The sequence below is a fragment of the Callionymus lyra genome, chromosome 18 (genome assembly GCF_982586985.1).
Source record: "Callionymus lyra chromosome 18, fCalLyr1.hap1.1, whole genome shotgun sequence".
In the NCBI taxonomy this organism is placed as follows: domain Eukaryota; kingdom Metazoa; phylum Chordata; class Actinopteri; order Syngnathiformes; family Callionymidae; genus Callionymus; species Callionymus lyra.
Window position 1 is genome coordinate 19025126 of NC_141835.1, and position 14481 is coordinate 19039606.

General features: G+C 40.6%; 1 protein-coding gene across 2 annotated transcripts in view; it reads right to left on the reverse strand.

Annotated features, from left to right (window-relative positions):
* The window catches only part of sptb (spectrin, beta, erythrocytic), a 32654-nt gene that overhangs the window by 5896 nt on the left and 12277 nt on the right, over nucleotides 1–14481 (reverse strand). For both annotated transcript variants that reach the window (XM_087780225.1, XM_087780224.1), the window contains 25 exons: nucleotides 13702–13799; nucleotides 13338–13418; nucleotides 12777–12892; nucleotides 12584–12696; nucleotides 12197–12384; nucleotides 11298–11415; nucleotides 10945–11103; nucleotides 10580–10882; nucleotides 10361–10511; nucleotides 9252–10122; nucleotides 9031–9168; nucleotides 7820–8579; nucleotides 7169–7371; nucleotides 5786–5876; nucleotides 5471–5617; nucleotides 5127–5393; nucleotides 4820–5044; nucleotides 4381–4470; nucleotides 3879–4169; nucleotides 3686–3816; nucleotides 3391–3595; nucleotides 2324–2547; nucleotides 2115–2265; nucleotides 1522–1772; nucleotides 78–216 (listed from right to left, as the gene is read on the reverse strand). In XM_087780225.1, coding sequence (XP_087636351.1) covers nucleotides 78–216; nucleotides 1522–1772; nucleotides 2115–2265; nucleotides 2324–2547; nucleotides 3391–3595; nucleotides 3686–3816; nucleotides 3879–4169; nucleotides 4381–4470; nucleotides 4820–5044; nucleotides 5127–5393; nucleotides 5471–5617; nucleotides 5786–5876; nucleotides 7169–7371; nucleotides 7820–8579; nucleotides 9031–9168; nucleotides 9252–10122; nucleotides 10361–10511; nucleotides 10580–10882; nucleotides 10945–11103; nucleotides 11298–11415; nucleotides 12197–12384; nucleotides 12584–12696; nucleotides 12777–12892; nucleotides 13338–13418; nucleotides 13702–13799 — 5511 coding nt within the window. The remainder of the gene's footprint in view (nucleotides 1–77; nucleotides 217–1521; nucleotides 1773–2114; nucleotides 2266–2323; nucleotides 2548–3390; nucleotides 3596–3685; nucleotides 3817–3878; nucleotides 4170–4380; nucleotides 4471–4819; nucleotides 5045–5126; nucleotides 5394–5470; nucleotides 5618–5785; nucleotides 5877–7168; nucleotides 7372–7819; nucleotides 8580–9030; nucleotides 9169–9251; nucleotides 10123–10360; nucleotides 10512–10579; nucleotides 10883–10944; nucleotides 11104–11297; nucleotides 11416–12196; nucleotides 12385–12583; nucleotides 12697–12776; nucleotides 12893–13337; nucleotides 13419–13701; nucleotides 13800–14481) is intronic.

A 14481-nucleotide genomic window follows, 5' to 3' on the forward strand; every position in this document is an offset into this window, starting at 1 on the left:
CAAACGATTTCTATTATAATTCACGGCTGTATTTTGTTGTGGTGCTGATGATGCAGAGCAGCTGGCTGATGTCTCACCTCTGCAGAATCTTTGTGTTTGCGAGTCATCAAGGCCTCGCCCTGGTCTATGCAGTCTGTGAATTTGGCCCCCCTGGCTTCAATCTCTGAGCGAATGCCCTGATGGTATTTCTGCTGGAGCTCAACTGATGACACGTCCCTGGGGAGACACACAAAATACAGTTATGAGTGAAGTAGAGTCTCCCCCTGTAGGTTAGCAGCTGACACTGCATCAAGGAAAATTAAACGATTATAATGTAGACATTTGTAATATTTTTAAATGAATAAATCAAACGTGTGAAAAACTAAACTAAACTTAATGAATTTAAAAGTTTTTTTTTCATCCCTCTCTGGTTCTCAAACTTAGAGGTAAAGTTTAGCAGTGTTCCATGGACTGAGAAGACCCTGTCCTGGTTTTTGAACATGTAGTGTTGGTCACAGCTGAGGAAGATAACATGAAGAAACAACTCAAGTGTGGAATAACAAAGTGTTTCTCTTCTTCTGACTGACGCATGTGTATCGAGCAATATTGCTCTGTGACATTCTTGGGGCTTAAAATTCCACCTTCCAGGTTGTTCTGAAGTAGATGAACCTTCTAGTTCATTAAATTGTTATCTCCTTATGTTTCCTTCTTAACTATTGACTGCCTTTGCTTTTATCTTTTATGCTTTTTTTCTCCTAATAATATGTGAGAAAGCATAGGTCAAAGTGAAAACCTTATGTACACATTGCTGTATGTCTGTCTATAAACCTTGTGTGTATACGCGTTTATGTTTTTGTATATACAGTACCATGTTAACACTGTTTCAAAGTACTGATTCGGCCTCCGTATCAGATAAAAACTAAATGTCTAACCAGCCCGAGAATTAATCCTGATGATGGTAGTTTAATTTGATGATATGTTTAACCCTTTCATTACTACAATTGAATAAAGGTATTTATTTATTTGAATTTATTATAATTACATAGCAGCAAAAAAGTACTAGTTTGTGTTTTTCAAATAGTGTTTGAATTATCAAGATGGAATAACATTTCAAATAGTTACGGTTATTACGAGTAAAACGTAATTTGTAGTGTGCATGTAATGTTCTGCAAATAAAGGGGTCAGGTAAGTGGACTTAATAGCACAATTTACTGTACAACATAAATGAAGGAAAAAATTAAACAAGTCTATATTTTAATCTTGTTAGTAGTGGAAGTGTTTAGTCTCTCAGCTCCTGCATGAAGTCTTTCTTCATTCAAACACATCGCACATGTCAGTGCTCATGCGCAAGACGACATAGTAGCTTCTGCTTAAAACAAGCTTGAGATAAAAACTTGATTCATTTCTTTCTGAAGTTACTGATGAACACCACAGAGGTATTTGGATGTTTTTAAGTGTGTCTTTTGTATTTTAGGGGAAATAACCCTTTAAAATAAAGAGTATAGGTGTTTGTCCCAGAGTAAAAAAAAACTCAAAGCTAACCTGTGTTTCTCCTCCTTCTGAGTCTCTATCTGCTGGATGATGCTCTCCATCCAGGCCATCAGGTCCCGGACCATTGTGAAGAAGCGGAACTTGTCCGCTGTGTCCACGAGACGTGCTCGTCGACCGTCACAAGCTTCTAACAGGTTCTTCCACGCTTCCATGACATCTCTCTCTGTCGCCTGGATGGAGCTGGCTTTGTCCCCAGCATACTGGGCGTGAAGTCTTGCCGCCGTATCTGGAAATTGTTGAACCTAAAAAGTGGATTTCAACCCATTTATTCGTATTCACGCATTGAAATATTTTTGTTTTTTATAATTCACAGGGAGAGTTGATTTTGGTAAATCACTATGTCAAATCAGATGATTCATTAAGAAAGAAAATGCAACAAAATTTGAGTGTTTGTGTTACTAGTGTAGGCTAGTTGTAAAGATTGTTTGTGTTGAAATCATGAAAGAAATGCTTGACTAGAATAACTATCATCTGTCTTTAACCGTGGGTTTTAATTTTTTTTTAAAATATTTTCACCACTTTTCTCCATTTCAACACAACTGCTGTTGGCTGTGCTTCCTGAGATGTTGCGTCACTGAGCGTACCTGCTTGCCCAGAGCAGTGATGTCTCTTTCAAAGGCTGCATGCATTCTGTGAAAGGACTCTGCTTTGCTGAAGTCCTCCCCCAAATCGTCGGGTAGCTCTTTCTGTTTATCCTGGATCTGAGCCACCAGCTCCTTCCCGTCATCAAAGTACCTGAGAGGAAAGCGGTTTGGTTCATTATCTTTATCAGCATCTACGTTGAGTGACCTACTTTAGAAGCTCGTAAGAGGCCATGAGCAGTTGTGCTCGGGTGTCGATCAGCTCCAGCAGATCAGCCCAGCTGTCGTTGATACCGTCTTTCCACTCGGCCAGGGAAGCAGCTTTACTGTGTCCGGCTTCAATCAGCTCGTCGATGGTCATATTGACCATGTCCACGCGGTCCTGGCCCACCATTCCCGTTTCTCGTGCAAAGTCCCTGAACTTTTCTCTCAGAAGCTACAGAAAAACAAAACAAAAAAAAGTATTTAAAATGCAAATATTTTCTATCTCAATAATGACAATGAATGTGTTACGTACTGAAAATTAACACAAATATATATTCTTGGTAATAAACTAAAATGCTGGAGGGACCACAACTATTGTATTTTCTAATAAACTTAATACAAGAAAAACGGCAGGAGTCTAGTTTAGAGTTGTCAAACTCATTTTAGCTCAGGAGCTACGTGGAGGAAAAATCAATTCCCAGGTGACAAGCAATTCTTGGCAAATAAAGGTATATTAACTTGAATATCAAGAACTTCAGAATGTTTTTTATTGTTTCAATTTAGAATATTTTTTCTCTCCTTGACCGTCGTGACAGAGAGGCACGAAGACATCTATACTCCCACATCATTCTGTCACACAGTCAGTGAGAGAATATTATTATATGTGGTTAAGTAAATTTGATTATCTTAATTTAGCTCAAATATTATATTGTCACTCTTGAGGCTTAAGTGTATCTTAAATAGCTCTGTGTGTGTCTTCCTTAACCAAACAAATAAAACCAAACCCTAATCTAATCCCTCTATTATGTTTTTTGAGTATTGTTTTTGATTGTCTAAGCGCTTTGTGACCCTGGTCTCGAAAAGCGCTATATAAATAAATATTACTTACTTACTTACTTATGTTAAAAGGTATCTTAATAAATCACCACATCAACATGAACATTCATCTACTTTGATTTTCAGCCATCCATCCATCTGGCCACATAAAATGACTTGGTGGGCTGGATTTGGCCCCGGGCCATAAGTTTAACACATGTGGTATTCCGTATATTCTACAGTGTGTACACATTATTACCATGACATGGTCCAGGTCTTGGCCCATCTCTTGAGAAGAAGCCACAACGTCGCGCTCCGCTATCCACTGTTCTAGGTCCTCCACCTCCCGACTGAGCAGGAAGTGCTGGTACGTGTGGTCGAGTTTCTTCCTGCGATCTTCCGCCAGCTCCCGCAGTCCTGCGTACTGTTTGTCTACTTGACCCTGTCGCCGGATAATGTCCTCGCTGTGTGGATGAGAGAGAGGGGTGAGAAGGCCAGAATAATCTCAGACTATTTCATGAAAATAAGTGATTGACTAGTTCAAATGTTCGCACCCGTTAGGATGGTCGTCTGCAAACATCTTCTGTGCGCGGTCTGCCAGCCGCTGGACAGAGTTAACGTAGTCGTCCACGGCTTGTTTCAGGATCAAGTGGCGCTTGAGATTCAACATCGCACTTTGTTCGTCCTGGAGAAAAGACGCATCATTGTACATCAGGCCGTCCAACAACGTTCACTTTCCTTTCTGACCTTTGGCTTTTCATCTGTGATCATGTACAGCTCCTGCTCTCCGACCCAGGCTTCCGCCTCGTCGGCATCGTTGAAGTACTGCTGAGCCAAGTTGGAGCCGTTTAACCTGTCCTTACGTTTGGCCATCTGGTCCTGCAGCTCGGCCCAGGCCTCCTCCAGCTCTTTCATCTGCTCCACGATTCGCTCGGCGTCTGGACCACCTTCCGCCTCAGCTGCAGCTGCCATCCTCCGTCCCTGTTCCATGACCTCGTCCACCCGAGGCTGGTGGCCTTCGACCTCCTTCTGCAATGTCTGGGCGAACAGTCACTTTGATTTAAACTTGATATTCATGAAAAAGAGTACATTACCACAAACGAACCACAAACATATTTTGGCCCTCAATGTTACAATTATAACAGGAAAGCATCGCTAAATTAAACAATTTCGATGCCTTACCAGGAATTAAATTAAAGTATATACTTCAGACACTAATACAAATTGCATTACAGAAAGAAATTTCAACCTGAATTTTCTTGAGCAGCAACTGCACAGTCTGAAGATTATGACCATGCTCCTGTGATGTCGCCAGAGGCATCCGCTCTTCTATCCAAAGCTGAGTGACACAGAAGAGAGAACACTGTTAAGGTAAGGACACTTAGAAAAGAGACACATAGAAATACTGAAAATGGAGTCAGCTAGTTATATACCACAGATGTTACAAAGATTTTCAAGCCACAATATTTGTCATAATATTAGTCAAAATATGGTTGTTCTAATGCAAAAGTGTGTTGATGTCTGTACCCACTGAAAACAATTTTTCTGGAGATGAAATCTTTTAACTATAAGCACACCCACTCTGCTGTGATTGGACAAGCATCAATATTTGTCCCCACGCCGCATCATTTCCTGGAAGTCTCCATCTCTTGATCGTTCCATGATTTAAACCTGAAATCTGTGCTCACCAGCTCGTCCGCCAGGTCTCTGTAGAACTGATGAATGGCTTTGGCGGCCTCCAGCTTTCCCTTCCGCTGGGCCAGAGGTGGAATGAGCTGCTGAAACTCAGTCTGCAGGGTCTGCTGCTCTAACTCCAGCTGTGGCTGGTCCTCTCTCGCTCCACCGTGCTTCCTGACCGCTTCCTGGAGCTCCTCCATCTCTCTGGCTCGATCGCGCACTTCGTTCTCTGTTACCTGCAAGATGGAGGAGAGTTTTATATATTTTATTTTAATTGTTAAAATTAAGAAATATCGAAAAGGCCTCTGTAGTACATACCTGATGTTTTTTTAACAATATGTTGGCGTTGGTCAGATCCCTGACATCCTCGTCTCCACCCTTGAGCTGCTGCTTCAACTCAGACAGCCATTTCTTCATGTCAGCCAAACTCTGGTCAAACAGCTCCGAGCGATTAGCGTCGAACAGCAGACGGGCCTTTTCCTGGGTGGTGGACTCCAGTTTGTCCCACAGTTCGTGCAGTTTGACGAGGCTCTCGGTCACAATGGGTTCAAACTCTGGCTTAGTCTTCATCAGCTCCTGGCCCTCCTTTGAGAAAAAGTTAAACGTTTTTTAACAAGATCCTCAAACTAAACGGTGCTCTAGATTTGCATCGACTCGCTGACCTCGTCAATTTTATTCAGCCAGTGCTTGTTTGAGGCCAACTCGGCCATGAAGGCCTGGTGCTTCAGCCACTTGCTGTGGAGGTTCCTGGCCTCGTCGTAGGACGTGTCCTGAGCTGTCAGCATCTTCTCGTTTATCCACACCGTCAACTGTAGATTTAAGAACAATCTTAGAGTTGAGTCACTTTTCCTCGAGAAAGTAACGCTTCAAAAACGTATTATCCAGAGTCAAACATTGGGCATCATGTAATAAATGAAATCCACATGCTTGGATATTGAATCCCAATTGTAGCATCAGCTGTAAACTGTTGTACTCACATCTTGTGTGTTTTGCAGGAAGTGCTGTAGGTCACGATTATCCTGTAATTTCTCCAAAACCTCCTGGGCTTTCCTCTTGTTTTTATCAGTCCTGAGGTTTAGAAAACAAGGCATCACATACATTAAGGTGACTTATTGAAGAAACATACAAGAAGACAACAACTAAGGATCCAAAGGCTTGGAGAGCAACACTGTTAATAATATGTTCTCACTCTCAGATCAATATCCATTTTAGATGGAAACGACCTGCGGAGCTGATGCAGGAGTTAATGGGATACAGACATCCTGTTGTGTGAGTCATGCTATTATGCACTTGTAAGAGAACATCTTAAGAGCCTGGAGAAAAAGGACTTCTAGCTCCATTCCACCAGCAAATGAGCCTCATGTATCATATCTGATGTACAAACTAGAAAATTGATTGGAAAAAAAGGAAATTTTACCTGAAAATCATGAAATTACTTTCGTAATCAATACTACAAACAAATAAATAAATAAGGAAACGTGAGAAGCTCAAGGAACAAAACGAACCTAACAATAAATAAAGTTATACATGTTCTTACATTCTAAGAAAAATGATTAAACTGTTTTGTTAATATGCTTATTTATTTTAAAAAAACATAATGGCAACACTTAAACATGTACATTTTGTGAGAGAATATATAAATTCTTTATATGTATTTTTTTTATCTAATCTAGTCAGTTTAAATTGATTTACATGTGTCTGGTAAATACATAAGTGTAGGGTTGATGAGGCATCATGAAACAGTGACAAACAGTTCAATTTGAAAGGTCACTAGATGGCACTCTCTGCTTTAAAATCTTTGGCTCTGATCTAGTAATACAATAAAAGTTCACTTTCAAACTTCTAAAATCAATTGGCCTCTCAAGAAATGTCATGAGACCGCATCAACCCATTACTAGTCAATACTGATTTTAAAGTCTAATAGACTCTCACACCGCTCTACAAAATCTATTGAAAATGAGCATCTTGACTACTGACCGCTCACTAAAGGTTTTTGTAAAGGCGGGTACAGGGACCTTCCTTTATCTGTTGGCACTTCACAAAGTGAATATGAAATGTTAAACATGTTATGATTGCCAATTTTGTCGGTTGACAAAGGGGATTCCATACTTGGTGATTAAATTCACAGAAGGCAACATTTTGTGATTATTTCCTCCACCATCGGTACATTTATATCCCAAAGAACAAATTATTATTATACTTTAATTATTCTGTAGTTATCACCAGTTGTGAAAAAAAAAATTACGAAAAGTAAGTAAAGCGATTGACAGCTCGATTTGTCTGCTACACATGTAAATAAGTGTTTTCTCTCTTTAATGTCAAATTATAGCTTAAGGAATTTAGGGAACTTAAAAACCAACCTGTTTGTGATGGACTCCATTTTTTCTTTTACTCTGCCGGAGTAGAGGTTGTTCCCATCGACCAGCCGCTGACCTGACTGCAGTACTCCATCAATTTTGTCCTCGTTTGCCTCCATGGTGCTTGCAAAGTCCTCGTGCTTTTTAAGAGCTTGTTCGGCTCCGGCTAGGGTCTCTGGCTTGTCAACGTGTGCTAAGATGTACTCCTGCAACACATCAGAGAATAGAAGACGAGCACAACAAACAAAGCGTGAGAAACAAACTCTAAAAATGTGTCTGACTCAGTTAAAACTGACCGCTCTGCATTTTTTTGTTCAACAAATTCTTTCAACCTGCTTGACCTATACTTAACACAAATTTCAAAGCTACTGATGAATCTATTGAACTGTTACTGTAACAAGGATTACCTAGTTTTATCTTCTTTATAATTAAGTTTCTTTTTTACGAGAGGAATATAATCAATAATTCAGTAAAACACAGTTAAAAAGAAAATGCATATTTTTAAAATATTACTTATATGCGGATTACATTTTACTTGAATTTACTTTACTTTATCGAAAGATAGTAAATGTAGTGACATCATCTTAATATATACTAAGAATAGTGAAGACCATGAAGAAAGTGTTCTACAAATCAAATTAAAAAAAAACGCACCTGATTGTTAAGGATGGCCTCAACAGCCTTCCCGTCCCTAAGGAATTGTTGGAATCCCAGACCCTGATCCAGGAAGTTCTTGCGGCTTTCCCACATTTTCTGCAACTCATACCAGCCCCGGTCCAGTCCGTTCAGCCTCTGCTCCAGCTGCTGGTACTGAGGGTCGTCTTCCTGGCCACGAGTGACTTGAGCTCCTGTGTCCCTCACCAGAAGGAAGTCTTCCTCATGGTTGTTGATGTCTCCCTGCACCGCATCATGAAGGTTGAGCAGCTCCTCAGCCTCTGGCAAGGTGGCGGGCATGTCTTCAGATGCCACAGCCTTCTGGGTTTTAAAAAGCCAGGACTGGAAGTCGTCCATATCCTGAAGGAAAGTTTGCAACTTGCTGACCTCGCCCAATCCATCCTCTCTGTCTTTCAGGGTTTTTGTCAGTGTGTCCCAGGCAGCATTCAATTCTCCCAAGCGTGCCATGATCTCTGCTGCGTTCTCTGGGTGGTCATTTGCCAGCTGATCGGCTTCTTTTTTCAAGAAAGTCAGTTTGTTGTCTATGGCAGCCAAGTCTCTCTCGATGCCGAAGAGCTTCCTCTGGATTTTCATGACGGCGGCCAGGTCGTTGCCCAGGTCTGCCGTGGATTCGATGAGACGCGTCTTGTCTCGGATCCAGGTCTCTGTCTCGTCGCACTCAAGCCCATAGTTGTGTAAACTTAATGCGGAGTCCACTTTCCTCTTCTTATCCTCCACCATGGCCTTGAACGCCTCCCATCTGGAAAACAGATTCTATATTTACCAAAACCATGCTGGGTAATGCAGTTTAAATACATAGCCTTAATCTGTTCGATGGTATGTTCCCCTGCCAGAGTTAGGAGGCAGTGTGTTCAGCTAATAAACCAGTTTTCCATCAGTATAAGATGCAAAACTAAGATCTGGTGCCCCTAAAAAAACAACCGACCGTTCTTTAGAGACTATTAGTCAAACCTTAATGATGATTTAACCCTTGTGTTGTCTCTGTGTCAAGGTGAACCTCCCTGGCTTCTAGAAATACATATGCAGTGACCAGAGACAACACAAGGGATACCACAAACATATTTGATTTCGGGCCACCAAGACCCTGAGATAACACAAGTTAAGATAGTAGTTTTCCTTCAAGAAAACTTGCATTCTTTCTCTCAGTGTCTTTAGTTGTTATACTGATAATAAATAATACAAAATTCCACCTTTTGTTCAGTCGTGTCTGACAGTCCTTGACTTCCTTTGTTTTTGGGTGTCTGCTGTCCTCCAGCTGCTTCACCGCTTTGTTGACATCATCAACTCTGTTCTGGACATTGGACATTTCTTGAGCCAGGATACTCAACCTGTCAGTCAGAAATGGAAAAAAATGTTGATGACACTTCAAAAAACCGAGGCTAAAATAAAGATTTTTAAATGGGGGAAGTACCGGTTCTGAACCACCTCCAGATCCTCCAACTTCTCTGGCACGTCTAGGTCCACTAGCCAAGTCTCCTTCTGGCCCATCCAAAGCTCACATGCATCTGTTTCACTGAAGATGGTATAAAGAGCCATGGTGTCATCCAACTTCTTCTGCCTGAGATCAGCCAGACCCAAGAGCTCCATGTACAGGTCTTTGATGTCCTTCAGTCTCCTCTGGATATCGGGAGTGTTCTGCAACTCCTCTGGCAAAGCGTAGGCCTGTTTGGACAGAGCCTCGATAGTGGCTCCATTCTTGATGGCCTCATTTCTCAGGTCCCTGTGCTTCTTCAGTAGCCTCTGAGTGGTGTATTCATCATGGCCGACATCATCATTGCTCATATGTCTCTTGGCGTCCAACAACCAGGCCTTAAGGTCATCAGCGTCTACCTGAAACTGGAAGAACCTCTGCGTGTCCTGGAGGTTTTGGTTCCTGAACGCAGCCAGCTCCTCAAGCAGCTTCCACTGCCTACTGATGCTATCCATACATGCCTGAACTTTCGGGGAACCAAAGTGCTTGACCTGGATCATCTTTTCCCCCTCCGACAAAGCCTGATCCAGGTTCGCCCGGCGGGCCCCCAGCTCGTCTTCAAAGGCACTGTGTTTACTTTGGAGGACCAACACGCTGGGAAGGTCTTTGCCATAATCCAGCGAAGAAAAGATGTGCTCCTTTTCCTTTATCCAGCTCTCTATCTCCGTAACTTCCCATAGGAAGTTCCAGAAGCGGCGGGATTGCTCCAGACGTGCTCTGCGTTGGGCTGCCAAGGAACACAGTTCTTTGTAGCAAAGGTCCAAGTGTTGAACTCGGTCCTCGATGACCTGAGGGTCACATGGCTTATAACCTGCAGAGAGATATGAGATGATAAGAGATATGGAGAATAAATATGATATATTTCATTTTTTTTAATTTAACCTAAACATGAGACAACTTACTATCTTGATGCTGATGTTTTGTCTTATATTTCCTTTTTTATTAGGCTATTCTAAACCTTATTTTTAATATGGTACTTGTATTACTACCTCACTAATTCTTTATATTATAGGTTTAAAAAGACTTTGATTTCTGAAAAAATAACTTACTGTCTCCATTGGAAAATTGCAGAGCAGCAGTGCTGGCTTTCTGGACTCTCTCCGCCTGCAGAGCAATGTCATTCTCTACCAAAGCATGTTTTTGCAGTAAGTCTTCAACCTCCAACAAATGTTTTCCAAAATCTGGAGACAACAGTCGAGCCTGTGAAGACATTAAGCTTTAAAACACATCCACAGCAGGAAAGCTAAAGTCGTTCCTCCGTTCCCTACCTTCATGTCGTCCATCCAGCTGATGATGTAAAGCATCTCTTGGAAGATCCTCTGCAGGGTCAAGCTCTTGTCTAAGCGCCCTCTACGGGCCTTCAGCAGCTCCTGCAAGTAATCCCACAGACGAAGGACATTGGTTTTCCTGACGTCTATCCTTTTGGAGTCATGGTAACGCTCGGACTCCAGCTCCTTGGAGATGTTGACCAGTGCCTGGACTCTTTCCTCGTATGCAACGATATCTGTCTCGATGGCATCATGCTTTTTCTTGGCCGCTTCCACAGCAGGGAGATCGTAACCAAAGTTGTCCTGAGGATGGACAGGTAGGTTTCACTATATATACTGTATATATGTGGAAGATATACACACACCTGTGCCACTAGTCTCTGGTTCTCCAGCAGCCAAGTTTCCCTCATGGCTGCCTTCCTGTCGAACCTCCTCGCCATCTGCTCCAGCTTCTCCTGCCTGATTAGCTCGTCTCTCAGGACACGCTCCCGCTCGTGCTCCGCCCTCTCCAGCCGCTCCCAGGCCTGTTCACACACAGATGAGATTCATCCTCATTTTTAACTATGCATGAGTTATTCAAATATGATTAAGGTTTAAAAGGAGAAAATGAGAAGCATTAAATCTAAATTCAAGCTGGTAAATAACAAGTGTTTTTAGCTTTTACTCAACTATGGTATATGTCATATGTAAATATAAACAATTCAAATTGGAAGCTTACCCTGTTGATGTCAGCCACAAGAGTTCCTTCTTTAGGGGTGAATACTCTTTGGTTGTTTGCCCTCATACGACTTTGGATAGTGAACAGCAGAACCTCCAAATTTCCTTTCTCCTGGAACCTTCATTAACACATTTTGATGGCTTTTATTAAGAATCAAAAGCTTAATAAACTTCCACAAAGTAAGTGCTTAATGTAAATATATTCATTCATATAAATTATTTAAATACATTTACATACCATATTTTACTAACTATAAGGAGAATTAAAAGCATTACATTTTCTAAAAAAAAAGGGCGCATTATGATTCAGTGCATGTAGTGTGGAAAATTTGGACAGACGCACATAAAGTATGTCCAAAAGAACCGTGAAAAGGAGGAAGTAGTTAACATTTGAAATGGATAACAATATGGTTAAGTAATTCCAAAAAAGTTTACAAAGTTGGCCACAAGATGAAAGTGTACTTAAGTATTGTATTACTAGATCTCAAACTTCACCCCCTTTACTCATATGTTGGAGGATTTGGAGATACATGTGTCTGACTTCTGGTAAATAAAAATAAAAAATCTGACTTAAAATAGACAAAAAGTTAAAAAAAACGACTTATTCTTCAAAACATGATCAGCCATTTTTTCCACTACAATGAATTAACAGTAAATTATACTCAATGATATTTGCACTTTTCACCTCTCCAGAGAAAAAGCTTTTTTGAAATGAATCTATAATAAAATGTGCAAATCTAAGTTTAAAATAATAATAATAATAATAACAATCCTTTTGGTATGACTATTAACTTTTATACAAGCTAACACACACATATACAATTCAAATTTAGGTTGCAGGCCTTTTTAATAAAAGCATTAGAACTAACGCACTCAAACACATTTAAGTGTTGTACTCACTTGGGGGGCTTCTCCACTGTGCGGTAGGTGTTGAACGCTTGGAGCTGCTGCTGAACCCCAGTCAGAGAGTTGGCCAGCTTTCGGTTGTTAAGCACAATAATGGTCTGTTCGATCCACACCAGCAGGTCTGAAGCCAGTGTCTCATACTTGTCAATCATCCTCTCCGTCTCTATGGCATGATCCAGAACCTGCAGCGATCCAGAAGTCAATCTCTCTCCTGTCAGGACGCTCAAAAAGTGAGCGTTGAGTTTCTGGGATCTGTTTTTCTTTTCTCCAATATAGTCTTAGTTAAACTGTAAAGTGTCTTGAAATAACTTTGTTGATATAATACTTTACACTTTAATAGAATTGACTTGAATGAAAAAGTTGCTGAAGATGCTTTCTTACCTTCCCTACTCTCTTCCCTTCCACCGCCAGCTGCTTCATCTTGGAGAAGTAATGGTAGAACGCCACCACATAAGTGATGATGGACTTCTCATCTGGGTTTTCTGTGAAAACATCTAAAAGGAAGAGCATCGGTACGTCAGTCAAATCAATCTGCTGCGGTGATGAATAGAATCTGCGTAAGCTCTTCACCGACCTTCTGGGTCTAGAAGTTTAGTGACACCCAGCTGCTGTTCCGCAACGTTGAAGGCATTCTGGAGATTATGTGTTGGGTTGGACCTCTTCAGTTTTGTAAAGTCCACTAGATCGGGCCTAAGATGATACAGAACCAAATTAATGTGATGACCAGCAACATGTTTTTGGGGTGAAAATGGCCCAATAGCGTAACACGTGAATAGTTTTATATTTCTGTTCTGTTCTATTGAATTATCATCCGCTTAAGCGAGTCAAACATTAAATATATTAAAAGACTAAACAGTATACGGTCATTTTCCAAGTGAGTTCTTACTGTTAAAACTGCACTACAGATTTCTCAAGTTATACATGTACTAGACTACAGGGACAATAAGGAGCAGTCCTGTTGGAACATCAGGGCACACAACAGATTTCTGCTACAAATAGTTTTCAATTATTATAATTTTTTTCATGCTTTGTTTTTTTATTCATTTTTTTTGTGGGCTAAAAATTATTCCCTTCTCCTACAGATGGAATTTCATTAGGAAGCAAAATGTTGTGAGTTAAAAAGAGCAGTTCTCACCTGTGCTTGTGAATGAGAGCGTTGAAGGCCATGCCATCCTTCCAGCATGTGGTGAAATTTGTGATGTTGACATTTGGATACCTGGAAAGAGGAAACCAGAGAAAAAAACATGAGACATCTTGACAAACAACTCTACCTTTGTTATCAGTTTTCTAAAAACACAAACACTGTATTGGTTGATTTATGTAAAAAAAAAAAAAAATCAAATTAAACTTTATCAAACAATAAAAATGCTTCAGTTATTTCTCAGCAATAACGGATAAAGCCCTAAACATTGGTTTCTAAACAGCTTTTTCTTTCTCACTGTGGAATGGTTTGATGTAAAACAGGTATTTTAGGAGTAAAAATAAGAGGTCACACCCACCCTGCTGTTTTCATTTGACACCACAGAAGAAGAGCATCCTTAGCTGAGCGGGTCTCTTTCTGGTCTGCTTGGCCCGTTTCCACAATGATGTCCTGGATCTGAAAACCACAAGTAGAGCCCAAGAATCAACGATGAACCCTTCAGAGACACATTACAAACCAGCCAAGGTTTTACAGCTCTACCGACACGGAATCAAGCCAGCAACCTCCTGATATCCAGACTAACACTTATGTTTTTGTTGTTTGAGTTTTAAAATTGTGTGTGTTTTAACCATAATTTTATGATCTGCCTTTAACATCCTCATTAAGATGTACTTAGATCATTTTTAAAACATCTATTTAAACATCTGTTATTGTTTTTATCATATTTTACAGTTCAAACATCTTTTAAAATGGAATAAAATTAAAAAACTAGGTTATAGAAGTGAGTGTAGTTAGGGTTGAACAGAAGGAAACGACTGACGGAGAAAATCTGTGTGAAATTGGTATAGCAATGGTTCAAAGAAACGTTTTACAACAGCAGTGAGATCTGCCATGAGGTGTGATTTAGAGAGATTTGAAGGTTTTCATTTGAGAGAACATCAGAGGAACAGCTCATACCGTGAGGTGAAGTAAAAAAAGGGGGAAAGGTGTGACAATGGAAGGGGATCCAGCTAGGATAAGCTGAATGAGGTGGATGGATCGGAAACGCAAAAAAACAGAAATAGGAAAGACAAGTAAGAGATCTAACTTTAGCTGCATTTTTCTCCTCAGACTGAATAGTCAAGGACAGATCCAGATC